This window comes from Balaenoptera ricei, chromosome 4 (assembly GCF_028023285.1).
Source record: "Balaenoptera ricei isolate mBalRic1 chromosome 4, mBalRic1.hap2, whole genome shotgun sequence".
In the NCBI taxonomy this organism is placed as follows: domain Eukaryota; kingdom Metazoa; phylum Chordata; class Mammalia; order Artiodactyla; family Balaenopteridae; genus Balaenoptera; species Balaenoptera ricei.
This window is the reverse complement of record NC_082642.1, coordinates 153228001-153255159: the sequence shown is the minus strand read 5'-3', so window position 1 is coordinate 153255159 and position 27159 is coordinate 153228001. Positions and strand designations below refer to the sequence as shown.

Genomic DNA, 27159 nt, shown 5'->3' with positions numbered 1-27159 from the left:
GGGCTTACCCCCCAGGTCCCCAACCTTCCTCACCGCCCGCCTTCTCCCTGCATCACGTTACCTCCACCCTCCACCCTGAGTGGCCTCCCCGGGTCCCCTCCCACTCACCTCCCCGGGCACGGCCTCCCTTCTCCCTCCATCACCTCCCTTCCCCACACCCCTCCCTGCAGTCCAGGCCTCCCGTCTCCCTCCATACAAACGCCCCCCTCCCCCGCCACCCCGCGGCCTTCTCCAGCCGGCGCGGCCTCTCCCCGGCGGCGCGGCCTCTTCCGGCCGGCGGGAGGGCGGGGCCGAGCGCTCGGGCGGGCCGGCCGGTGGTGCGAGCGTCCCGGGCTCGCGCTCCGCCGCCGGCCGGCCGGCCATGCTCATCACGCTGTGCTACCTGTACCTGTGGGCGCGCTGGGGGCGCGGGCCCGCCGCGCTAGTGCGCACCACGGTGCAGCAGCTGCGGGCCTCGCGCTGCTCCTTCACCTTCTGCCGCGCGGCCGCGCAGCCCCGGGGCGCCCGCGTGTGCCTGAGCCGCGGCGGCCGCGTCTTCTGCGTCGGCGAGAGCCAGGTGGGCGGGCGAGCGCGGGCGCCGGGGGGCGCGGAAAGCGGGGCCGCGCGGGGCGGGGGGCGCGGGCGCGGGGGCGGGGCCGGGCGGGGGCGCGGCCTCGGGGTCTGCCCGGAGCCGGAAGCGCCCCGGGGACCCCGCGCTCCGCCCTGGGCTGTGCAGCCCCGGGGCACCCTCTGCGCCGCCGGGAGGTCGCGAGCGTGGGGTCTGGGGAGCAGCAGGCTCCGGGGCTCCACTGCACGCGATGCCCATGGGAGCCCGGATAATGGGACCAGAGACCGAAACTGTGACAGGCGATCTGGTCTCCTCTCCACGGGGTGCCGGCGCGAGCGTATGGACGCCTGGCTCTTGGCGGTGCAAAGTAGGCTTGTGCCTGTGTGCCTGTGCGGAGTCGATTAGCACCTGAGCAGTGCCCTCCTAGAGTCTCTTTCCTGACATTCTCTCCCGCCTACCCTGTGGGCTGGAGTTTGGTTGAACCTGATTTCAGAGAAAGACAGCAAATCCTCAGCTTTCTGTCAGGTGTTCCCGAGGTGACAAAAACTGCCCTTGTACCCCGCTCCTGTCAGCTGCGTCATTTACCAATCGGACACCTCTGAATCTTTTTGGTTTCGGTTTGCACACAATCTTTTCTTTTGGCCCAGTACTTAGCCTGGTGGCTATAAGGCTATAAGTTCAGCCGCCTCTGTCACCCATAGTGTGACCTGGGGCTGCCGTTTAATCTCTGCAAAACCTCAGCTCTCTTTCCGTGAATGGGAACAATAGTTCTTCCCACTCAGCTATTGGAAATGGGCTTCACAGTGCAGTTCTGTGCAAATTTCCATTGACTTCACCCACGTTGTCGTTAACATTTAAAAGTGTTTTGCTTTTGATGGGTTTCTTGTCCTTTCCTCTTCCTTCTGGAAAGTTGGATCACTCGTAGCATTAAAATGAGATTTTCTCCATCCTTGTTGGTATACTATATAATACAGAATATGAGTAAGTTCTAAGAGAGTGCATATGTAATATTGTCTAGGTGTTCATTCATTACATACAATGGACTCCTGAGGGAAGGAGGGCTTAATTCTTTTAAGGAACCCTGATTGAGAAAGATAATAAAATGAGGAAAAATTGAGGGGTGGATTTTTCTATAGTAGTGGTTTCCAAACTGGATTCATTTACTTAAAAAATAACCTCTAGGGACTTCCCTGGTGGCGCAGTGGTTAAGAATCTGCCTGCCAATGCAGGGAACACGGGTTCGAGCCCTGATCAGGGAAGATCCCACATGCCGCGGAGCAACTAAGCCCATGCACCACAACTACTGAGCCTGCGCTCTGGAGCCCGCAAGCCACAACTACCAAAGTCCCCACCCTGATGAGAAGCCCGCACAGCGCCAGGAAGAGTAGCCCCCCGCTGGCTGCAACCAGAGAAAGCCCGTGCGCTCAACGAAGACCCAACGCAGCCAATCAATCAATCAATCAATTTATTTTTAAAAAAGAAACACCTCTAAGAGGTTTAGATTAGAGTAGAAATAATGAACATCCAAAAAATAATGAGATGCAAATGTCTTTAATTCTCTTGGGAGACAGTTTTACTTTTGCACATCTCCCTGACTTTATTGGGCTTCTGTTAACTTTGATAACTGTAACTAATGCTCTTCAGCCCTTGCTGACTGCTCCAGCAGGGTGTAGGGACACCTGGGCCAAACCAGCTTTGGGCTTTTGGGGTTTTTGTAACTTGCTGTCCTCCTTAGAGCTTTGCCCAGAAATCACTGTCTCACAGAGATGTCCCTGAGTTTCCAGACTACATGTGACCAGCCAGCTCTGTATCCTCATAGACTTTAAATTGTACTTCATATTTCCAGTTTTTTTTTTTTATTGTGACTTTTTTTTTCATTTTTTAAATTGAAGTATAGTTGATTTACAATGTTGTGTTAATTTCTGCTGTACAGCAGAGTGGTTCGGTTATACATATATATATACATTCTTTTTTATATTCTTTTCCATTATGTCCGGTTTTTATCCTTTTCTCCCTAGGAACTGGGTCTGTTTAGCTAAGCAACTTGACCTGTAATAGTTACTCAGTATTTCAACAAATAAAGTAGTGGTTGTTGAGTTTAAGCTCTGATGTTCGAGGCCTACAATTGGAAAGTTTGACTATTTGTGATTAGCTACTGTTATTTAAGATTGCAGATATCGTGGGGCTGGTGATTTGGTTCAGTACATACCTATTGTCAGTCTACCTGGGCTGAAGTAACTTTACAGAACTGAATCTTATGCCTTTGCTGTCTCCATATTTTATATACTTAAAATCATATGCATAAGTACTGAAAGTGTATGTTTATATAATTGAAGGTCCCCCAAGAACTCGGGGTTTATACAAACCGGACATTTTAAGCTTTTTGTTTAATATACACATTTTCTATGAGTAAAGTGGACAATCTGTTTTTTGTTTTTAACTGTTATATTGATAATTATGTTTACCCATAGGAGGAGTTTTTTTCTCCCTCATTTTCATTCATTAATTGGTTCAACAGATATTTATTAAGCTTCTGCTTTGTGCCAGGTTACTAGGCCTGGTGAAAATACTTTCTTTTTTTTTTTTTTTTTTAAATTTTATTTTTATTTATTTATTTATTTTTGGCTGTGTTGGGTCTTCGTTTCTGTGCGAGGGCTTTCTCTAGTTGTGGCAAGCGGGGGCCACTCTTCATCGCGGTGTGCGGGCCTTTCACTGCCGCGGCCTCTGTTGTTGCAGGGCACAGGCTCCAGACGCACAGGCTCAGTAGTTGTGGCTCACGGGCCTAGTTGCTCCGTGGCATGTGGGATCTTCCCAGACCAGGGCTCGAACCCGTGTCCCCTGCATTGGCAGGCAGATTCTCAACCACTGCGCCACCAGGGAAGCCCCTGAAAATACTTTCTGATCTTCCCAGCAAGGGCAGATTTGAACTGATAAGCAACTATGGAGCTTGACCCAAATGCCTTTTCTTTTTGCGGGGGCGGGGTGATGATAAGGCACCCCCCACGGGCAGCCTTAGATTTCAGCTTTTTCTGCTATGCATGTGCCTTGGTTTTAGTGTAGATTAATGTACAGTCCTTTTAGAGAAATTTCAGGAGAAGAGCAGAGACTAATGGACACATCCAATCTGCTAATCAATCTTTTTGTTTTTTAATTTTTTTTAAAAAATTAATTTATTTTTGGTTGCGTTGGGTCTTTGTTGCTGTGCGAGGGCTTTCTCTAGTTGTGGCGAGCGGGGGCTACTCTCAGTTGCTGTGCACAGGCTTCTCATTGTGGTGGCTTCTCTTGTTGCGGAGCACGGGTTATAGGTGCGCGGGCTTCAGTAGTTGTGACACACGGGCTCAGTAGTTGTGGCTCGTGGGCTCTAGAGCGCAGGCTCAGTAGTTGCAGCGCACGGGCGTAGGTGCCCCGCGGCATGTGGGATCTTCCTGGACCAGGGCTCGAACCCGTGTCTCCTGCGTTGGCAGGCGGATTCTTAACCACTGCGCCACCAGGGAAGCCCCTGCTAACCACTCTTGATGCTGTAATGGCTGGAGGAAAAGGAGGAATAGCTCTTCGGGCGTCTGTCAGTAACAGGCTTCTGCTGACCATCATGCACTTCTTTTTTTTTTTTTTTTTAAATTAATTAATTAATTAATTTTATTTTTGGCTGTGTTGGGTCTTCGTTTCTGTGCGAGGGCTTTCTCTAGTTGCGGCAAGCGGGGGCCATTCTTCATCGCGGTGTGCGGGCCTCTCACTGTCGCGGCCTCTCTTGCTGCGGAGCACAGGCTCCAGACGCGCAGGCTCAGCAGCTGTGGCCCACGGGCCCAGTTGCTCCACGGCATGTGGGATCTTCCCAGACCAGGGCTCGAACCCGTGTCCCCTGCATTGGCAGGCAGACTCTCAACCACTGCGCCACCAGGGAAGCCCCCATCATGCACTTCTGAGCTGCCTCATCTTTTTCTTTCTTTTTGGCCATGCTGAGCAGCATGTGGGATCTTAGTTCCCCGACCAGGGATCAAACCCGTGCCCCTTGCAGTGGAAGCACGGAGTCTTAACCACTGGACCGCCAGGGAAGTCCCTGAGCTGCCTCATCTTTAAATGTGCTTCCAGGTTGTAATTTGGAAGGTTCCTACATGCTCTCAGCAGTAAGGAATGGTGGGAATAAGTTTCAGAATTAATTGCTTGATAAGAAATATCTAGAGATGTTAAAACTGTCATGAGACATTGAGGGATGTTGCAGCTGTTTAAATAGTCACAGTTCAACAAAAAAATGCAGGGTTAATGTGGTCTATAGGAGAGCAGCCAATGACCTTATTCAGATGCCACCTGGAATTGCAGAGGCGGGGTTGTCCTGGATGTTGATATAAATGGCAGTCGTGGTTTGAAGTCATATTGAATCCTTCCTTTTTGTGTTTCTTTCCCTCTATCCAGTCCATTGATGACTTGAACAAATGGGCCCTGTTTCTGGTTTCTCCTTTTATACTTGAAGCAGAACACATAGCATTTGTGACAGAGAGCATTTGGGTGCAAGGTGAGACTTTACAGAGACCATCGTCCTCTTCGGAAACTGTGAGTACCGTGTTTTTCATTTGTGTACCATAATCAACACTAATTTGGTTTTTTTATGAGTGCTCTTTCCTGGCCTTTGTGATTGATTCCCTTTCTTTTCTGATACTTTGGGTTAAATAAAAATATATTAGTAGGGAACTCCCAGTGGTTAGGATTCGGCACTCTCACTCTCTCACTGCTGGGCCCAGGGTTACTCCCTGGTCAGGGAACTAAGATCCTGCAGGCTGTGTAGCACGGCTGGGGGGTGGGAAAAACATATATATATGTATATATATATACACATATATATATATATATGTAAAATTACTTTCACCTGTTTCTTTTTACGTTTTTAATGTGGCTGCTAGATTTAAACCTACCTGTGTTTTGGGACTTCCCTGGCGGTACAGTGGTTAAGGCCCTGTGCCTCCACTCCACACCGCAGGGGTCACGGATTTGGTCCCTGGTTGGTGATCTAAGATCCTGCATGCAATGCGGTGCAGCCAAAAAAAAAAAGAAAAAAGCTACCTGTGTTTTAAGTTGTTTTGTGGCTTGAGGTATGTTATTGCGCAGCGCTGCTCAAGTCTCACCCCAGGTCATAGGGTCCCGCCCCACAACTTACTGCTTCCAAAATCAGATGATTTATATTGCTGCATACTTCCTGGAGATTTCACCCCAAGTATTCTGAAAGCACTTCAAACTCAGTGATGTGTCCCACACTGGTTGTTTATATTCCTCTGCTGGAAAAAAAGAAAATCTCAGGTGAACACCCCAAACTGTGCTTCCTTTCACCCCCTCCTGTGTCCTACCTGCCATTCGGTTGGTTACGAGTTCTACTAATTCCACTCCCCAGGTGTCTCTGCTTTACTCCTTCACTTCCATCCCTCCTCATTCCATTCTCTTCTTCATTATCTTTTTGTTGAAACTGTGAAGATGTCATCCCATCTTGGGTGCCTTCAGTGTGGTTTCCTCTGGATGGCCAGTTATCTTTCTAGACACACATCCAGTGGGGATGTACTCTGGCATAAGCTCTCCATGGATGCCTTCTGACCAAAGCCAGCACCTCTCAGGTTCATGGAAATCTGACCCTAACCCCCCTTGTGTGCTGCTTCTGCTTGGGTGTCTGTGATGGGTCCTTTCTGCCTTCACTGACCCACCGTATGTTCCCCACCTGCCACGTGGATAGTCCGGGAGGGGTTTTGCTGATGACAGAAAGCCATAGTCACTGGACCTCCATCTCACAAACACTGTCTTTAAGACATTGTATTGGGGACTTCCCTGGTAGTCCATTGGTAAAGAATCCGCCTTACAATGCCGGGGACGAGGGTTCGATCCCTGGTCAGGGAACTGAGATCCCACATGCCGCAGGGCAACTGAGCCCGCGTGCCACAACTACGGAGCTCGCCCGCCTCAGCTGGAGCCCAGGCACCACAGCTACAGAGCCCACGCGCCCTGGAGCCTGCGCGACACAACTAGAAATAGAAAACCCGCTCGCCACAACTAGAGAAGCCTGTGCGCCTCAGCGAAGATCCTGAGTACCAAAACTAAGACCTGACACAGCCAAAAATAAATTAAATAAATAAATAAATATTAAAAAAAGAAAAGACATTGGATTTGGATGAACAAAAAGGAAGAGAGGAACAAGACTGGAAATAACTCAACTCAATATCCACAACTCAAGGTGGATAGAAATGAGAGTTAGGAGATAGGTGAAGTAAAGGAGAGCAGGAAACTCTCCTTTGTTTGGGGCTCGGGAGGGGGCATAGGATTTGGCAGGTGGCCTGAGAGTAGCCTAGTATGCTACGACATTATGTTTTCTCCTGCAGGTTCCTACTGTTTCATTAAGCCTTATATATACTTATGATAATAATGATAAAATTAATTGAGCCCCTGCTGGGCATTTATATGTATTACCTGTAATGCTTATAATTCTACAAGATATTATTGTAATTTTTTTTTTTTTTGGCTGTGGTGTGTGGCATGTGGGATCTTAGTTCCCCAACCAGGGATCGAACCCTCACCCCCTTCAGTGGAATCGTGGAGTCTTAACCACTGGACCGCCAGGAAAGTCCATTATTGTCATTTTTAAAGATAAGAAAACTGAAGTTATCAGATTAAAGGTTGAAGTTTTCTCTTTTTTAAAAAATTTATTTATTTATTTATTTTTGGCTGCGTTGGGTCTTTGTTGCTGTGTGCGGGCTTTCTCTAGTTCTGGCGAGCGGGGGCTACTCTTCGTTGCCGTGTGCAGGTTTCTCATTGCGGTGGCTTCTCTTGCGGAGCACGGGCTCTAGGCTCACGGGCTTCAGTAGTTGTGGCACGTGGGCTTAGTAGTTGTGGCTTGCAGGCTCTAGAGCACAGGCTCAGTAGTTGTGGTGCACGGGCTCAGTTGCTCCGCTGCATGTGGGATCTTCCCGGAGCAGGGCTCGAACCCGTGTCCCCTGCATTGGCAGGTGGATTCTCAACCACTGTGCCACCAGGGAAGCCCTTGAAGTTTTCTTATATATTCTAATGCTATATATATTTAGTAAGATTTCAATTTAGGGTGGGATAGGGAGGGTGGGAGGGAGGGAGACGCAAGAGGGAAGAGATATGGGAACATATGTATATGTATAACTGATTCACTTTGTTATAAAGCAGAAACTAACACACCATTGTAAAGCAATTATACTCCAATAAAGATGTAAAAAAAAAAAGATTTCAATTTAAAATGAGGGCCAGAACTTCTAAAATATTGCAATTACATAAAATATCAAATATGCACAGATTCCTTTTTAACACAAAAATATGACTGCTGTGCTCTTAATTTCCTAAATTGTTGTTACTTAGCGAATATCTTTATACACATAGCATTTAAAAATTTTTATTTATTTATTTATTTTTTTGGCCACGCTTTGTGGCATGTGGGATCTTAGTTCCCCGACCAGGGATCGCATCCTTCAGTGGAAGCACGGAGTCAAGTTTACTCGTCTCTGAAGGCGTGGTCTTGCTCTGGAAGGCCATCCAGGGACCCAGCTCCCTTCTATCTTGTTGCTCTGTTGTCTCCCCTCTGCCATTCTTCTTCTCTCTCTTGGTGGAGGCTGGCTCCTGCTACCCCCCGCCCCCCCACTGCCAACCTCATCCACATCCCAGCCCTCAGAATGGGGGGACGAAGAAGGATGGTGGGGACCAACCAGGTTCCTCTTTAAAACTGTGATCTAGAACTTTCACTTGTTACTTCTGATCCCATCACTTAGCTGCAGGGGAGGCTGAGAAATACAGTCTGTAGCTGGACAGCCATGGATTCAGTAGAAACCTGGAGTTCTGTTATTACAAGGGAGAAAAAAAGGCTGGATATTGGCAGATAATTAGAATTTCTGCCACAGTTATTTAATTTACCTTCTAAGGGTAATTTAATTAAGATCTCACTTAATGGTGGTTACGTAATTCTTAATTTTCTTTGGGTAGAAGGATGCCTACCCACCAAGGGTACTATCCAGTTAACTCATCTTATTTGTCATCAGAGGGTTTGGTGGGTCTTGCAGCCAGGATCTGGAGATGTCTAGAGCCATATGTTGGACCACTCTGGCTATTACACAGAGCTCCATTTTGTAAACTGGGCTTCAGATCTTTTAAAAAAAATAAATTTATTTATTTATTTTTGGCTGCATTGGGTCTTCGTTGCTGCGCGAGGGCTTTCTCTAGTTGCGGTGAGCGGCGGCTACTCTTCATTGCAGTGTGCGGGCTTCTCATTGCGGTGGCTTCTCTTGTTGTGGAGCACGGGCTCTAGGTGCGTGGGCTTCAGTAGTTGTAGCATGCGGGCTCAGTAGTTGTGGCTTGTGAGCTCTAGAGCACAGACTCAGTAGTTGTGGCACATGGGCTTAGTTGCTCCGCGGCATGTGGGATCTTACTGGACCAGGGCTCGAACCCGTGTCGCCTGCCTTGGCAGTCAGATTTTTTTATTTTTATTTTTTAATAAATTTATTTATTTATTTATTTGGGCTGTGTTGGGTCTTTGTTTCTGTACGAGGGCTTTCTCCAGTTGCGGCGAGCGGGGGCCACTCTTCATCGCAGTGTGCGGGCCTCTCACTGCTGTGGCCTCTCCCGTTGCGGAGCACAGGCTCCAGACGCGCAGGCTCAGTAGTTGTGGCTCACGGACTTAGTAGCTCCGCGGCATGTGGGATCTTCCCAGACCAGGGCTCGAACCCGTGCCCCTGCATTGGCAGGCAGATTCTTAACCACTGTGCCACCAGGGAAGTCCCTGGGCTTCAGATCTTAAAAAGGAGTTGATTTCACAGGTCTCTGTCTTCTTGGTCTGCTGTTACCATTCAGGTTGATTGTTTGATGGGATTTTGCAGCTTGGGCGCTCTTATGACTCTATGTATTTTTCACCTAACTCTAAAGTCATTTGAATTTGACAGGATCCTAAGATATTTAACAGCAAATACATTATGGAGGAAAGACTTTTGAACTTGTTGAGACCTTACATTCTTTCCCATTTTTAGGATTGTACAATACCATGCTTGCAGATGCGATACCGTTCTTACAGACGTCAGAAAATGACATCTTTTGAAACTTTGGATATCTCAGATGGCTTGCATCTGTGGTTTTTCTACAGACCCCCAACAGCAAATAAATGAATCTGAGGAATTCAGTTTTAAAAATGTAGCATTCACATATTCATATTTTCACTTAGTCATTCTTTCACTAACAGATATTTATTGCACAGTAGACTGTGTTCTAATTATTTTGTTAGGTGCCATAATAGATACCAGTGGGTCGTGGCAGATTCAGCTCAATTTTCAGTATCTTCTGTGCTTATATTAGCAGTCCTGTTCCATAAGATTCCCTGACCCAAAGAACTTACACAGTTCTCTTATTGCAGAAAATTCACTCATGTTCCTATTATTCTATCAAGGCCTTCATTCATTCCTCCATCCAAGGTTTACTGAGTGCCTATTATGTGCCAGATTGTGTGCTAGGGCTGGAGGTATGTCATATGGAGATGAAAGATGCATTTAGAGATGACAGTCACAGTCATCTTAAGGAGCTCACAGTGTCAGGGAGAAGACAGCTAAGGAAAGGAACAATTAAAGTTCATTGTGAAAAGTGCTCTGGGAAAGCAAGTATGGGGGTGATGGTGAATCTATCCAGATGGGGTGGCGTCAGGAAGGATGTTCCAGGGGCGGGAAGTAATATCTGAGTTTTTAAGGAAAAAACAGGAATTACATGAAGAAGGAGGACAAGGCTTCCAGTCAGAACAGCAGATGCAGAGGCACACAGCATTTGCACCTGGAGAACTGCACACGGTTCAGTACAATTGGAGTCTAATTAACATGAGTTGGGGGAGTGGCTCAGGAGAAAGCCAGAGGGGAAAGAGGGGGCTGGAGTGTTACGTGGGAAATTACCTTGATGCAGTGATAGCTTTCCAGAACATTACCAGGCAGGTTATCCAGCAGTCACAGAATAGAGAGGCTCACAGAAAAAGTTAAGATGCTCAAACTGCACCGTTTATTAAATCGATTCAAAATGTACAGCAAGAAACAGACAGTGCTGGGGTCCGTTAACACTTAGATGGGGTGGCCGAGGGATGGAAGGACTGCACCCCTGAGTCCTGAGCTAGGCAGTGTTCACACATCCTGCCTCTCTCTGCTGCATCTGCCTTCCCCGCCGAGGGTGTGGTTACAAGGACCAGAGTTGAGGTTAAACGGGACTTGGGATGCCTGTGGCCGGCACACACGTGCTCTGTTGGAGAGATTTGGGACATGTATACCTGGAAGAGCTGTGGCTTGCTAGTGACCTGCTGAGAAGCTGTGCATTTTACCTGTATTTCTAGGCAGAATATATATGGGACCCTAATGCGTGGCTGATTTAGGGATGACATAACTGTCAATCTGGAGGTGGCATGATTTGTGTCTTACTAATATTTAAGATTTACTTGGTCCATCCATGACTTTCTGCTTAGGAGGAATACTGTCTTTTGTTCTGTCCCTTTTATCTATGTTCAACACACATACGTTCCTTTTGTCTCCCCTATCTTTAGCATGTCTGAAAAGTTACTGACTTAATATATCTATGATCTTCATGCTGTTTGTTGTTCTTGTTTTCTGTGTAGCAAAATTGAACGTCCTTTAATAGTATGGCAAATACACAGGATACACAGATTGTATAAGTTTTCTCTGCGCTAATTAGGAATTTGGACTTCATCCTATGGACAGTAGGCTAAAACTTTTTTCTTTTCTTTTTTAAAAAAATTATTATTCTTTTTTGGTTTTCTTTTCTTTTTAAAAAAAAATTTTTTTAGCAGAATTAGCAGATTTGTACGTTAGAAAGATCACAATTCAGGCAGATTGGAGACTGGATCGGAGGGAGGCAAACCTGGAACAGATTGTACTCCATGTGGGAACAGAGATGAGCCTCGCAGAGTATTGGTAATAGGAAGGGGAGATGGGGACAGATGTAGGAGCTTTTTATGAGATGATGAGGGATTTTGGGGTGGATGGTGGGTCATTCCTGGAGACAGGGAATATGGCAGGAGGGGCTGGTGGAGGAACCCCTGTAAAGTGCAGTTTTGCACATTGTTTTAGTCAGCTTTCCTGAAATAACAGATGACCTCAGAATTTCAGTGGCTTCTAACAAGAAATCTTTGTTTTTGCTCATGTCACACATAGGCTGAGCAGGTTTGCTGCTGCTGTTTCAAGCTGTGACTGCTCTAGGCTCTGCTCCACACATCTTTCCCTTGCAGGGACCAGACCAAAAGAGCATGTCCATCTCACACAGAGTGGAGGAGTGAGAGAGCTGGCCGAAACTCAGTGTAGTAGATTTAAGATGGCCGCAAATTCCTTTCTCTTATTGAGAGGTGGAGTCTTATACCCCTCTCTTGAATCTAGGCTGACCTTAGTGATTTGTTTATCTAATACGATGTGGTAGAAGAGACATTCTGGGGCCTCCAAGGCTAGATCATAAGAAACCTTGCAGCTTCCGCCTGGGTTCTTGGAACCCAGCTCCCAAGCTGTGAGGAAGCTCAAGCTGCCCTGTGGCAAGGTTCCCATGAAGAAGAACTGAGGCCCTCAGTGGACAGTCCTAGTTGAGTTCCCAGCTGGCAGGCGGCTCCAGCTTGCCAGCTGTATGGGGAAGCCACCTTGGAAGTGGATCGTCCAGGCCCAGTTGAGCCAGCCTAGCTGATGCCATGTGGAACAGAGTTGGGCCGTCCTTGTTAAGCTCTGCCCAAATTGAGATTTGTGAGCAAAATAAATGATGAGTGTAAGCCACTAAATTTTGGGGTGGTTTGTTACCAGCAGTGGATAACCAGAACACTTGGGATGTCTGTTAAAACTTCTCCTCTTCCTCGGATTACCAGTATCAGTGGGGCAGGGATATAAAGTGAACAGTTGGGGACGCTAGTGCAGTACACTGTAGACATTGGGTCTCAGGTGCTTATGGAGCATTTAAAGAACACACATGATAGGGACTTCCCTGGCAGTCCAGTGGTTAAGACTCTGCACTTCCATTGCAGGGGGCATGGGTTCGATCCCTGGTCTGGGAACTAAGACCCTGTGAGCTGCGTGGCCAAAAAGAAAAAAGTTAAAAAAAAAAAAAAAGAAGAAGAACACACATAATAGAAAAAGGTTATGACAACAAGAGTATTTCTATTATTTTCTGATTAGCTCTCATTTATTCAGAAAATTAGAACATCTAGACCACCCTTTTTCTTGAGTTTCTGGTCAGTTATGGTTTTGCAGAACCACCTTAAGGCTCACCTGGGTCACTTTATTATTTCAGCTCTTGCTTGCTGTGGACTTGTCATATCCCTTACACTGTCACTTGATTTTCCAGCACCCTTCTCTTAAGAGCACCATGGGGCATAGTATCTTTTTAAATAATAGAGTGAAAATGAATTTTGTAGTACTCCTGTATCCTTTCTGTTTTCAAACCCAAAAGGCATTGAGAATAACTGAAAGTAAGAAATAACCTCTTCCCCTTACTCCCCTGGTTTCAGATTCTTCACATCTCTGTGTGTCTAGCCCTCCTTCATTCAATTCATTACTAGATGTTTAAAAACCTAGCATGTAATTACATTGATTTGTAAGAGGAGAAACAAGAGCCAGAAAATTAGCAGTGTCAACGCTGTGACATTGATCTTATTCAGGGTAACTGATTGTAACTTGTATTTATCTGGGTTCTCTTGAGAAACAATAGGGTGTGTGTGTGTGTGTGTGTGCACGCATGCGTGCATTATACATACATACATATACATATATGTGTACATATGTAGGGAGAGAGAGGGAGGAAGTGGCGGGGGAGAGAAACAGAAAGAAAGAGATTATTTTAAGGAATTGGCTCACGTGATTGTGGTATCAAATCTGCAGGGCAGGCTGGAGGCTGGAAACTCAGGGGAGATAGATGTTGCAGCTTGAGTCTGAAGGCAGTCTAGAGGCAGAATTCCCTCTTCCCCTGGGAACCTCAGTCTTTTTCTTGTAAGGCCTTCGACTGATTAGACGAGGCTCATCCATATTATAGAGGATAATCTACTCAAAGCTGACTCATTTTAAATGTGAACCACATCTAAAAAATATCTTCACAGTCACCTCTGGACTGATGTTTGGCCAAATATCCAGGTCCCGTGGCCTAGCTGAGTTGGCGCATAGATTAACCATCACCTAACTGGTTGTTGAGATTCCCATTGCCCTATTAGCTGCAGAACTTCAGCTCCGCACCTGCTGCAGGCAGTCTTGGGCAGGGCAATTTGTTGTAGAGAGTTTAACCTCGTGCCATTGGTTCCTGGATCCCCTTCCTGGTGCACGTGTGTGTTGAGTTGAGTGGAGTGGACACATAGTGTAGTCACTGCAGCCTCAAGTCCCAAGCTTGGGTTATGGAAGGGCTTTCTGCAGGCTGCACAGGAGAGGAGGACATCCCCTTGTTTAGGGCTGACCAGGGCTTCCTTGCCTTTGATCTTGGGGAGTAAGCCTTTTGCTTGACTTCCCCTTTCTTCCTCTGTCCCTTTGTCTCCAGCTGGAAGTGCATATGGGAAGTGGCCTGTTTGCTTTAGCCACTGGGCGGATGGCAGACACCCTGGATGAGTCTCGGTGACACTGCGGCTTTGCTTTGATTGGGGCCGCAGCGCTGCTTGGAGGAGTTTGCATGGTCTGTGGCTCACGGACCACGTTCCTAGAAAAAGGAAATGCACTGAGGTGAGGAAACAGCCGGGCTAGTTGAGAAACTTGATCAAGGACGTGTGTGTATATTGTTCTCTGGCTGCTTCCTGTCCTTCCCCCCTTGCTTTATCTCCTGCGTCTCTCCTGGGTGTGAGGATTTCATTGTTGGCTCCTTTTACAGGAAGTGCTTACTTTGAGGCACAGCTCCACGCCAGTGCCCGCTGCAGCAGGGTGCTACATCAACGTCTGAACAACTAAATTCTGGGCTGTATCTCCACCGGCTGAGTATTTGTCCTTATTCTCTGCCAGCGATAGCGCTGAGAACAAAGATGCTTTTAGCCTCATGCAGGAGGTTGCATTGCTCCTTTTCATGTTTCCCATTCACCCTCATCTGAAAAGTCAGCTCTTGCCAAGGCGATACTTTATCTTCTCATCCTCCTGAGCTGACATCCTTCCTGCATTCTCAAAGCTGGGAATCAACTAAATATTTGTCTGAATTGTAGACTTCAACTCTTCACCCTGGATCAAAGATGTCCTATTTGAAATGCAGAGTCCTACTGAAACATTGGTCAGGCTGGCCCGTCCAGGTGAATTCTGCTCACTCTGGCTGGATGTCTGGGAGGAGGTGGGAGAAGTAGGTGGTAAAAGGGAGGGAAAGCTACACGTTGAGCTAAAAACTCTGAGGTTTCTCTTTCTCCAAATAAGCTAGACTGATGAGTGCGTTTCGACCTTTTGACCATAAAGGCTTGCATTTATTATTTTTCCCTCGAAGACAGTGTTTCTCAACTTTAAAAATTATTGTTTGCCTAAGGAGAAAAGTTAAATTCAGTTTGAATTCTCTTTAAGGAGAGAAATGAAATACTAAGGCATAACGATTCTGTGGGGTAGTGTTGAACCTTGGAGGACTCCAGACTCTTTTCTTTTTCTTTTTAAAATTGAGATACAATTCACATACCATGAATTTCATCCTTTTAAAGTGTATAATTACAATTCAGCAGTTGTGCAGTCATCACCACCATCTAATTCTGGAACATTTTTATCACCCCCCCAAAAAAATGTGTACCTATTAGCAGTCACTCCCCAGTGGTCCTGTCCCTGGGAGCCACTAATCTACTTTCCAACTCTATAGATTTGTCTGATTTGAATATTTCATATAAATAGAATCATATAATATGTGACCTTTAGTTATTGGCTTCATAGACTTAGCATAATGTATTCAAGATTCATCTACATTGTAACATGTATTAGTACTTCATTCCCTTTTATGGCTGAATAATATCCCATTGTATGGATATATACATTTTATTTATCCGTTTATCTGTTGATGGACATTTGGGGTATCTACTCTTTGGCTATTATGAATAATGCTGCTATGAACACTTGTGTACATGTTTTGTGTGTAGATGTATATTTTTAGTTCCCTTAGGTATATACCTAGGTGTGGAATTTCTGGGTCATTTGGAAACTCTGTTTAACTTTTTGAGGAACTGATGAACTCTTTTCCAAGGAGGGTGCACCCTTTTACATTTCTACCAGCCGTGTCTTAGGGTTCTGATTTCTCAACATCCTCAATATTTGTTATTGTCCTTTTTTTTTTTTTTTTGGCCACGCTTCATGGCATGTGGGATATGAGTTCCCTGAAAGGGACTGAACCCGATTGGCAGTGAAAGCGTGGAGTCCTAACCACTGGACCATCAGGGAATTCCCTAGTGTCCATCTTTTTGATTTTAGCCATCCTAGTAGAGGATGAAGTATCTCATTGTAGTTTTTTTTTTTTAATTTATTTTTGGCTGCGTTGGGTCTTCGTTGCTGCACGTGGGCTTTCTCTAGTTGCGGCGAGCGGGGGCTACTCTTCGTTGCGGTGCACGGGCTTCTCGTTGCGGTGGCTTCTCTTGTTGTGGAGCTTGGGCTCTAGGCACGCGGGCTTCAGTAGTTGGGGCACACGGGCTCAGTAGTTGTGGCCTGCGGGCTCTAGAGTGCAGGCTCAGTAATTGTGGCACACGGGCTTAATTGCTCCATGGCATGTGAGATCTTCCCGGACCAGGCCTTAAACTCGTGTCCCCTGCATTGGCAGGTGGATTCTTAACCATTGCGCCACCAGAGAAGTCCATTTCATTGTAGTTTTGATTTGCATTTCTCTAATGATGAATGGTGTTGAGCATCTTTTCAAGTGCTATTGCCACTTGTATATTTTCTTTGGGGAAATGTCTAGTCAGATCCTTTGCCCATTTTTAAATTGGGTATTTGTCTTTTTATTGTTGAGTTGTGGGAATTCTTTATATATTGTGGATACAAATCTCTTATCAGATACATGATTTGCAAATATTTTCTCCCATTTTGTGGGTTGTCTTTTCACTTTCTTGAAAGTGTTCTTTGAAGAACAAAACTTTTTTTTTTATAAATTTAATTTATTTATTTTTGGCTGTGTTGGGTCTTTGTTGCTGTGCGTGGGCTTTGTCTAGTTGTGGCGAGCGGGGGCTACTCTTCGTTGCAGTGCAGTCTTCTCATTGTGGTGGCGTCTCTTATTGCGGAGCACGGGCTCTAGGCACATGGACTTCAGTAGTTGTGGCTCTCGGGCTCTAGAGTGTAGGCTCAGTAGTTGTGGCACACGGGCTTAGTTGCTCTGTGGCATGTGGGATCTTCCCGGACCAGGGCTGTAACCCGTGTCCCCTGCATTGGCAGGAGGATTCTTAACCACTGAGCCACCAGGGAAGTCCCACTCAAAAATTTTGATGAAGTCCAATTTATTTATTTTTTTCTTTCGTTGCTTGTACTTTTGGTGTCTTACTGAGAAACCAGTGCCTGATCCAAGGTCATGACGATTTACATCTATGTTTTCTTCGAAGAGTTTTGTAGTTCTAGCTCTTATATTGAGGATTTGATCCATTTTCAGTTAATTTTGTACCTGGTAATACATGGTATGAGATAGGGGTACATATTCATTCTTTTGCATGGGGATACCTGGTTGTACCAGCACATTTGTTGAAAAGATGATTATTTCCCTTTGAGTTGTCTTGGGAACCTTGTCCAAAATCAATCGTCTACAAATGTGTATGTTTATTTCTATACTCTCAGTTCTATTCCATTGATCTATATGTTTATCTTGATGCCAGTTGTACCCTGACTTTATTTATTTATTTATGGACCCTGACTTTTAAATCCCAGGTTTCTTGGATAAGCAAGTACCCTCAGGGCCAATGTTCCTTGGCTTGTGGGAATTCCCCTTACCTCTGTAGGTTCAGGATTTACCCTGGCATTTGGCCCGGAAGTTCTTTATTATCTAGTCAATTCTCCAGTGCTTTTAAAATGATGTTTTCTTTATTTATCCAGCATTTACTTATTTATTTATTTATTGCTGAGTCGGGTCTTAGTTGTGACACTTGGGCTCTGTAGTTGTGGCACAGACTCAGTAGTTGCAGCACAAGGGTTTAGTTGCCCCATGACATGTGGGATCTTAGTTCCCCGACCAGAGATTGAATCTGCGTCCCCTGCATTGGAAGGCAGATTCTTAACCCCACTGGACCACCAGGGAAGTCCATATCCAGCATTTCAAAATTGTTTTCAGCAAGAGTTAGTTCTAAAAACCTAACCTAACAATATAAAAAATGGAATTCAAAAGTATATATCTCTGATCATGAAATTTGGGGCAGGACATCCCTGAGAAGATTTTGGGAAGTAGGGAAATTATTCATGGCATCTTGGAAAAGGACCACTATATTCAATATTGCTTTTAAAGCCAGATTCTAATAATAGCGGCTTCCATTAATTGAACGCTTTTTCTGTCCCAAGCTTTCTACTGGGGGCATTACATAAACTCTTTAATTTCATTAACATAACAAACCTATACAATGATGGGTACTATCATTATTCCTGTTTTATGAAATGAAGAAGCTGAGACTTGAGAGGTTCTGAGACGATTAGCAGAGTTTGACCCAGACCCAGATCTAGGGCTCCAGAGCCAGGCTCCCAACCCCAAGGGGCTCCCCTTCTTGTCCCAGTCTCAAATTTTTTCATAAACACTGGAAGGCTTAAAGCAGGGGCCCCCAACCCCTGGGCCACAGACCGGTACTGGTCCATTGCCTGTTAGGAACCAGGCCACACAGCAGGAGGTGAGCGGTGGATGGGCGAGTGAAGCTTCATCTGTATTTATAGCTGCTCCCCGCCGCTCGCATTACTGCCTGAGCTCCGCCTCCTGTCAGCATTATGGTGAGTTGTATAATTATCTCATTATATATTACAGTGTAATAATAATAATAGAAATAAAGTGCACAATAAATGTAACGTGCTTCAGTCATCCCGAAACCATCCCCCCTACCCCGGTCCGTGGAAAAATTGTCTTACATGAAACTGGTCCCTGGTGCCAAAAAGTTTGGGGACCGCTGGCTTAAAGGACTGAGCTTTGTCTACTCTCATTTTCCCTGTCCCCCTTGTGGTGGAAATGTGAACTGCGACAGGCCGGAGCTCTCTGGAGACGGTTGCTCTCACATTCAGGAATCAGTGGGAAGCATGTTTAAACTTCTGATTCCTGGGCTGCAACTCCAGAGAGTCTGAAGCACCAGACAGAGAGTAGTGCCCAGAAACATGAAGTTTTCATCTGCTCCCGGGGAGTTCTGTTGTAGTGGGTCTTGGACCCCACTTTGAGAAAAGCTGATCTAAGGGTGAATGAATATCTATGAATCATTGGATATTGCAGGCTTGTTCTCTCCTATTTCCTGTTAGTGAAGGGCAAGTTTATGTCTTTCCAGTATGTAGGGAATGGCCCTTTCCCCTTTTAGTCCCTTGAAAAGCAGTTAAGACTTCAATTACTTTTATATGAGAGAGTTACATCTAGTGCTTTGTAAGCCCTGTTAAGTAGAAATGAGAATGCTTGAACCAGGACATCTTTGATGTTAAAATGTACTATCCAGTAATTCATTGTTGGACTGTAATATAGTGGTGGGAGCTGAAGGGAAAAGTAAAGTATCTGGTTATTTTAGTGAAGAAAAATCTCATCCTGTCTTTCTTCCTCCTCCCTCACCCACTTCTTCTCAGATTGTGAAGTGGTCGGATTGTTGTTTGCCGTTAGCTTGCAGACCTGGGGATCCTTATCAGTTAATCGCCAAAGCAAGTGTGGATGACTTCAGCAAGCTGGGAGTGGCGTTCCTTGAAGATAGACTCCAGGTGGCTAATGGACTGATACCCCAAAAGATCATTTGTAAGTCATCTTCGGAAATGTTTTCATCATAGCAGGATGCCATTAGTTATGAGCTTAAGGACTGTTGTTTGGTATGACTTAAGGGCAATGCTTATTTGCAGCTTAATTCAGCCAGCAGTTTGGATAGAACCATAATAGTATAACATTCATACATGTGTCAGTTTTTTTTTTTGAGGTGCTTATCCCTGACTATATCATTAGTGCTTTTCAAATTCTTAAACAAGGATTTCCCATAATTGCGTTGTTCATGAAATGGCATGCAAATTTAGAACCCATATAATATTTATTTCACACACTCTAATACAGTATAACTGGTTTCTAGACCATAGTTTAACTGAATGGAAGGCATAGCCAGTGTTACTATGAAGTTCTAAATCTAACAGTTTTTTTTACTTAAAACATATACAACTACATCATTTTGGGACACATCTTTTTTCAGGAAACACGCAAAATGTTCTTCCTTAATTAGGCTTAAAAGTAGGCTTTCCGGGACTTCCCTGGTGGCGCAGTGGTTGGGAGTCCGCCTGCCAGCGCAGGGGACGCGGGTTCGAGCCCTGGTCCGGGATGATCCCACGTGCCGCGGAGCGGCTGGGCCCATGCGCCACAACTACTGAGCCCGCGTGCCACACCTACCGATGCCCGTGCACCTAGAGCCTGTGCTCCGCAGCAGGAGAGGCCACTGCAATGAGAGGCCCACGCACCGTGGCGAAGAGTGGCCCCCATTCGCTGCAGCTGGAGAGAGCCCGTGCGCAGCGACGAGGACCCAATGCAGCCAAAAATAAATAAATAAATTTATTATTTTTTTTAAAAAAAAGTAGGCTTTCCATGTCCATGTAAGTCTTTTTAATGTATATGTATACACATATATATTTTAAAATTAATTAATTAACCAATTAATTTCACTCCCGGCGGCGTTGGGTCTTCATTGCTGCGCACGGGCTTTCTCCAGTTGCGGAGAGCGGGGGCCACTCCCACTGCAGTGCGCGGACCCCTTACTGTGGTGGTCCCCCCACCATTGCGGAGCTTGGGGTTCAGGCGCATGGGCCCCAGCGGTTGTGGCACGCAGGCTCAGTAGTTGTGGCTCGCGGGCTCTAGAGCGCAGGCTCAGTAGTTGTGGCTCACGGGCTTAGTTGCTCCGCGGCATGTGGGATCCTCCCGGACCAGGGCTTGAACCCGTGTCCCCTGCACTGACAGGCGGACTCCCAACCACTGCGCCCCCAGGGAAGCGGATGTACACATATACTTTTAAAATTTTATTTTATTGAAGTATAATTGACTTACAAGAAAGTCTTCATTTGTATCTTGAGCCAATGAGTGTCACCAGCTCTGGAAACTTGTGAAAATCACTTCATTTCCCCATTGGCCATGTGCATGTGCCTAATACCATGCCAGACGTTTGGCAAGTGCTCAGTAAATGTTTTTTGAATCAGTGATTGTAAACTTATATTCCAGACCTGGGTCAAGATACTGGCAAGATCCTTCTCCCCGGTTGATCCAATGAAGCGTCCTGAGAGTGGCTTTTTGCTGGGGTGTGCGTGGTTAGACTCTAGCTATGTGCCTTGTTTTTGAGTTTCATTATCATATAGGAGATTGATAGCCACGAAATTGAATCTATAAGCAAGTGGACAAAATCACCTCTCCGAATCTCACTTTCTTCACCAGTCAATAAGGGGGTGTGAGGTTTTCCGATCTGTATGGGAAAGGTGTGGACACGTGCGATTTTACTCGGGATTGTCAAGGGCACCCTCCGAGCAGGTGGGAGCAGTTACGTGGTTCCCAAGGACGCCTCAGAGTTGGGGCGGAGGGGAATGAGGGCTGCCCTGGAATGTAGGTCGTGCAGCGCAGAGCGCCCTGAGGTTCTGAGCTGAGATGCATGACAAACCAGAGGGTTGATGGATTGTCTTTTCTGTTCTCTTCAGCTGTCCACTTGCAGGACTCCGCTCTGAAGGAACTTAAGGATCAGGCCTCAGACACGCCAGCCCAGCTCCTAGAGCCCCAGCCTGAATCTTCTGTTGAGAGCAAGCCTGAGCTGGGGGCTATGGAGCACGTTGGCAGAGAGGACCGCCAGGCTCTGGGTTCCGCACCCACGCAGGGGCAAGGCGGTGCCCTTGGGGGCGAGCCTGCCGGGGAGAGCGACAGAGGCGTGGGCTCCGTCGAGCACTGTCACCTCCATCTTTCTAGCTGCCACGAGTGTTTGGAGCTTGAGAACAGCACCATCGAGTCCGTCAAGTTTGCCTCTGCAGAGAACATTCCAGATCTTCCCTACGACTACAGCAGTGGTTTGGAGGGTATCGCGTATGACCTCTGCCCCAAGAGAGAACCGAGGAGGGTCAACCTCACGGGAAAGGCACCCAACATCCTTCTCTACGTGGGGTCCGACTCCCAGGACGCCCTGGGCCGGCTCCAGCAGGTCCGGTCGGCTCTGGCCGACTGCGTGGACACCAGCTGTTACACTCTGTACCACCTGCCGCTGGAAAGTGCTCTCAGGGACCCGTGGCCGGACAACTGCCTGTTGGTGGTCATTGCCACGAGGGAGTCCGTCCCTGAGGACCTGTCCCGGAGGTTCATGGCCTATCTTTCTCAGGGAGGGAAGGTACTGGGCCTGTCGTCGCCCTTCACGCTTGCTGGCTTCCAGGTGACCAGGAAGGCCCCGCTGCAGGACACAGTGCAGAGCTTGGTTTTCTGCAAGGCGGACTGGAGCCAGGTGAGGCTCAGCGTCCTGATCAGCGGCTGCGTTTACGAGGGGGGCCCTGGGGAGCCGCTCGGCCTGGGCAAGCTCCAGGGCCACCTGGAGAACGAGGACGAGGACAGGCTGATTGTGCAAGTGCCTTTCGGAACGCGCGGAGGAGAAGCTGTTCTCTGCCAGGTACGCAGGCCGGCATCCAAGTCAGGATCTTTGGGTCTCTTTGCTTGGATATTCTCTCGAAGGCTGTACTTGGAAAGGTTGGAGAGTCTGTGTGCTGGGGGGGTGCTTCTGACTTCTGGCTGGGAATTTTTGCTGATGGTGAGTAGCAGGCTTTCCTGTGAATATCCTGTTTCACCAAAAGACTTGTGATGGAGGAACTAATTAATACATAATTAGTATTATGGCTAATTAAAGATTGCTGGTTAACCAAGAATTAGCCAAAACTTGTTTCTTGTCTTGATCTATACACTGGTAATACTCTTTCTAAAATCCATCAGTCCCCACTCTCTTGCCTCAAAGCACACTTTAGTTAATATAATCGAACTGTTATTTAATGAAGGGAATTGAGTGCCTTGGGGTGGTAAACAGTAGTAACTATCACATTAAAATATTGTTAGGGGTTTGTGTGAAATGCTCACCAACTGCTGGGATAGTGAGTGCTGAAAACACCTTCATATCCTCAATTCCTTTATGATTTGTCAGTCTTAAAATCTAAGTGCTGAGAACAGTTTCAAATAAGAGAATATTGAAGTGATTTAGATTTATAGCAAATTAATACATAGGTAAGAAAAAATGGAAACAGAGATAAAAGGAAAATTTTACTTCCCTTCCCATGCTAAGGGGGCTCCTTTAGTTCATCTGCTGGTTCCCCCCCCCGCCCCCACATTCTTTTTCTTTTGAGCTTTTCATTTGTTTGTTTAAGCCAATGGTAGCAGGATAGACTACTTCAGAATTCCTGATCATTTACTGCAAATCTTTTAATGCCTTTGGGCAAAAGTGTTTTTTCCCTTTTTGAATATTTACTTATTTAGCTGCTCTGAGTCTTAGTTGTGGCATGCGGGATCTAGTTCCCTGACCAGGGATTGAACCTGGGCCCCCTGAATTGGGAGCGCGGAGTCTTAACCACTGGACCACCAGGGAAGTCCCTGGGCAAAAGTTTTTGTTAGAGTTTAGATGAACGCTCATCCTTAAGCATTTGATGATCTAATGATTGTTTATCTTTTGGCTGCACTGCGCGGCATGTGGGAACTTAGTTCCCTGGCCGGGATCAAACCTGCACCCCCTGCAATGGAAGGGCGGAGTCTCAACCACTGGACCGCCAGGGAAGTCCCTGATGATCTGATGAGAAGACTAAGTAGATGTGGATATTTTGCCCAGAATGGTTCCCAGGATGAGTGTAACAGATTTTGTTTTATTATAGGGATCTTTATATTGAGTTAGTGAATTGTTTCCTTTTTTTTTTTTTTTTTTTGGTATGGTTTCATTTCATATGCTGTGCGTCTCTCTAGCCCTCCTAGAAATTAAGTCTCTTGGGTTTTCTGACCAAACATTCTTTAAGGGGGCATGAACATGTTCGCAGATGAACATGTACAATGCAAGCAGGTTTCATGTGGGCTGCAAACCACATGAATTAGTTTTTGGAGGCCTAATAAAGTTCCTCTTATCTTTTTGTCTGCAAATATGGTAACTACAGTAACTCAGAAAATCCACTTAAAACCCTGACTTCCTAGAGCCGCATTTCAGCTTTCAGCAGTGAATTTTACCACCCCTGTGCACAGACTTGTACTAGAAAATTGATTCGGCACTGTTGAGATCCATTTCTCTGAGTCACATAGCAAATCTTGCTTGCTGCACCATTTAAATTGACCCCGTTACTGTCATAAAATTTGATACGCATGCATTGCCCTAGGATGAAAGGCAATATGATGCAGCTTCAGAAATCAGATGCAGGGGATTAGAATGTCATTTTTGATTTTAAATGACTTCCAGTCTCTGTGTGACAGGGTCACTGTTTTCTTCTCAGGCCTGTGTCACTACCATACCTTGCTGCCGAGATCAACCAATAAATATTAGCACAGGCTGGTTAGTTTCCTCTTTCCCTGTTCAATTTCATAGTCTTCATTTTTGTAATAAATGGGGCAATGATGTAACCCAGTAAGAGGAGGACTTCAAGGACAAACCACAGCTGCTCAGTAGGTGGTGGTCTCACAGCCAGGGAGCTGACACTGAGACCTTAGGCATGGCGTTCATCGTCGTACAGAAAAAGGAAATTCTGATGGACTGTTCTGCTGACCAGATTTGCAGGGAAAGTTTAAGGCTGTGGGTTAATGCTGACATTCGATTTATCAAATGGACCAGGAGTTTGGCATGAAGGTTGTGCAAATAGAACCTGTGAAATGGATTTGAAATATTTTGTGTTCTTATTTAGCTTAGCACATAGCAGAAGTGGTTCTGCTTTTATAGCAGAGTTTCTCAACCATGGCACTGCTGAGATTTCGGACCGGTTCCTTCTTTGTTGTAGGGGGTAGATAGATGCCAGTAGCACCCCCCGTCCCGACTGTGACTGGAGACATTTTCAGTTATGGCTTTGGGTCTTCTCTAAATAAATGCCTTAATTTTAGACGAAGCCAAGTTACAGAAATGGGCCCATCACTATGGTAACAGCATCACAGCCAGAGGACCAGGAGGGTGGCTGTGGCACGCACATGCGCTGGTGGCCGTTTTGCCAGACGGTTTGAGGTGCAGAGCCAGACGGCCTGTCTTCTCACTACTGTTGTAGAAGCACCTAACCTTGAAACCGACAGTCGCACTTCGCCCACAATGTCGACAGCTGTGCTTTCTCTCACCTCCTGGAATCCGGAGGCCTGCTCGCAGGGGGAGCTCTCCTTTTTGTCCTCGGCATCTCTCACTTGTGACAGGGACTTCTGTAGCACCCCACCCTGGGTGTACTCGCTCAGCCCAGGGAGTACATTGGCCATTAACCACACTCACCCCCCTCCTTGGGCCCAGGTGGGGACAGAACTTGGTTCGTTTGATTTCTGCCACCTGTAAGAGGTAACCTCCGGACAGTCACATGCTCAGGTGAATTAAACGTGACCCGTTGCCATGCTGATCATCCGTCCCAGCGCTGGCTTTGACCCCTGGAGATGAGAGTCACACATTTTGGGTAAGAATGCACGGTAGAAGGAGACACAGTAGGATTCATATACCTTAAAGGAGTTCGCTTTTCTGCCTCCTTCCTTTTCTAGGGCTGTTTAGAGGACAGGGTCCCCTGCTGCTTGTGGCCAACAGGCTCAGTTGTGGGTGAGGCAGGCAGCCCTCAGCTGGCCCGCTGGAATGTGGGGACTCTGCCGGACAGTCCTCTGCAAACTTTTCAGATTGGCTTCAACTTTCAACAATTGGATTGTTTTAGACAGTATATCTGGGCAGTATTTTTGTTTTGGTTAAGGCTTGAGTGGGAATTGAGAGATTTTAAGTTGCCTGAAGGCTGGCACTATACTTTTTTTAAAAAATTAATTAATTAATTAATTTTTGGCTGCATTAGATCTTTGTTGCTGCGCGCGGGCTTTTCTTTAGCTGTGTTGAGCAGGGGCTACTCTTCATTGTGGTGCGCGGGCTTCTCATTGTGGTGGCTTCTTTTGTTGTGGAGCACGGGCTCTAGGTGCGCGGGCTTCAGTAGTTGTGGCTCACGGGCTCTAGAGCGCAGGCTCAGTAGTTGAGGCACAAGGGCTTAGTTGCTCCGCAGCATGTGGGATCTTCCCGGACCGGGGCTCGAACCCCTGTCCCCTGCATTGGCAGGTGGATTCTTAACCACTGCACCACCAGGGAAGCCCCTAGCACTATACTTTTTATTTTATTATAATGTTCTTATAACATCAGCTGGGTGCTCTGCAGGCAGTAGAATCCCACAGCTGACCCCTGGCAAAAGCAAAATAAAATAAAACATGGTCAGATTGCCCTTCTGAGTACTGAGTATTCTGGCATCCTCCAGGATCTAATGCCCAGTTAAAATCTCATCTCAACAGAGCCAAAAGTTCTAGTACATTCCTTCATACCAAAACACAGACCATTGATAGGAAGGTTCTAGTTTGAGTCAGCTAGAAGTTCCGGTATGTTGGGTTCTTAGTTCCCCGACCAGGGATCGAACCCACGCCCCCTGCAGTGGAAGCGTGGAGTCTTAACCACTGGACTGCCAGGGAAGTCCCGGAACTACTTTAATTTTAACTGTACAACAAAGCCTGAACTAAATACATGAAATTCCAAGTCTTATCAGGTGAAGGAGGGAGGTGGGGCAGCCCTTTCTGGAGTCCGCCAAACCCCACTCCTCTATTTGTATTCCTGCAAACACTCTTAAAGCGGTGACTAAGGCCACTCCCGTCCCCAGGAGTTATGACCAGTAGGTGGAATAGGAGCTTCGAGCATGACTCACTGTGCCTCCCCCACTTCAGCAGCAACTGTACTTGGGTCCTCAGCACAACCATGTTCCTAAACGTTTGTCGTATAACCGAGTTAAGTGACTTGCCCAAGGTCCCATGACTGATTAGTGATAAAATTCGAGACCTGGAAAGTTACTATCCAGGGTCATTTCCACCAGATCTTTTCAGCCACGATTTTAATGGGCTCCCTCGAATCTTTTTATTGCTTGTTGTTCCTTACCAAATATTCAGGTTCCAGGTTTATATACTGTTGATGATTAGAAGGATTCATGTTCAAGTTTTCAGAAAAAGTAGTAAAGCCACTGCTTTTCTTTATGTCGCTAAGTGCCTCTGATTTACGTCGTGGTGTCTTTTTCCCTCAGGTGCACCTGGAACTACCTCCCAGCTCTCCAGTAGTGCAAACACAAGAGGATTTTAACCTGCTCAAATCAAGCAATTTTAGAAGATACGAAGTCCTTAAGGAGATCCTGACGACGCTTGGCCTAAGCTGTGACGCAAAACATGTTCCTGCCTTAACGCCCCTTTACTTGCTGTCGGCAGCTGAGGTGAGTGTGTGCTCGGCTGGGAAGGGGTCCCCTCAGGTGCCTTTCTTCAGAACGGTGACCCTTCCCTCAGTCGTTGCCTTGCAGTGGGTTTCA

General features: G+C 46.5%; 1 protein-coding gene across 1 annotated transcript in view; it reads left to right on the top strand.

The window, feature by feature from the left end:
• Positions 1–311: 311 nt before the first annotated feature.
• The window catches only part of HLCS (holocarboxylase synthetase), a 195038-nt gene continuing 168190 nt past the window's right edge, over positions 312–27159 (top strand). The window contains exons 1-5 of the mRNA XM_059921515.1: positions 312–556; positions 4958–5095; positions 19237–19399; positions 21319–22265; positions 26884–27066. Of these exons, the coding sequence (XP_059777498.1) occupies positions 362–556; positions 4958–5095; positions 19237–19399; positions 21319–22265; positions 26884–27066 (1626 nt within the window). The 5' untranslated portion in view covers positions 312–361. The remainder of the gene's footprint in view (positions 557–4957; positions 5096–19236; positions 19400–21318; positions 22266–26883; positions 27067–27159) is intronic.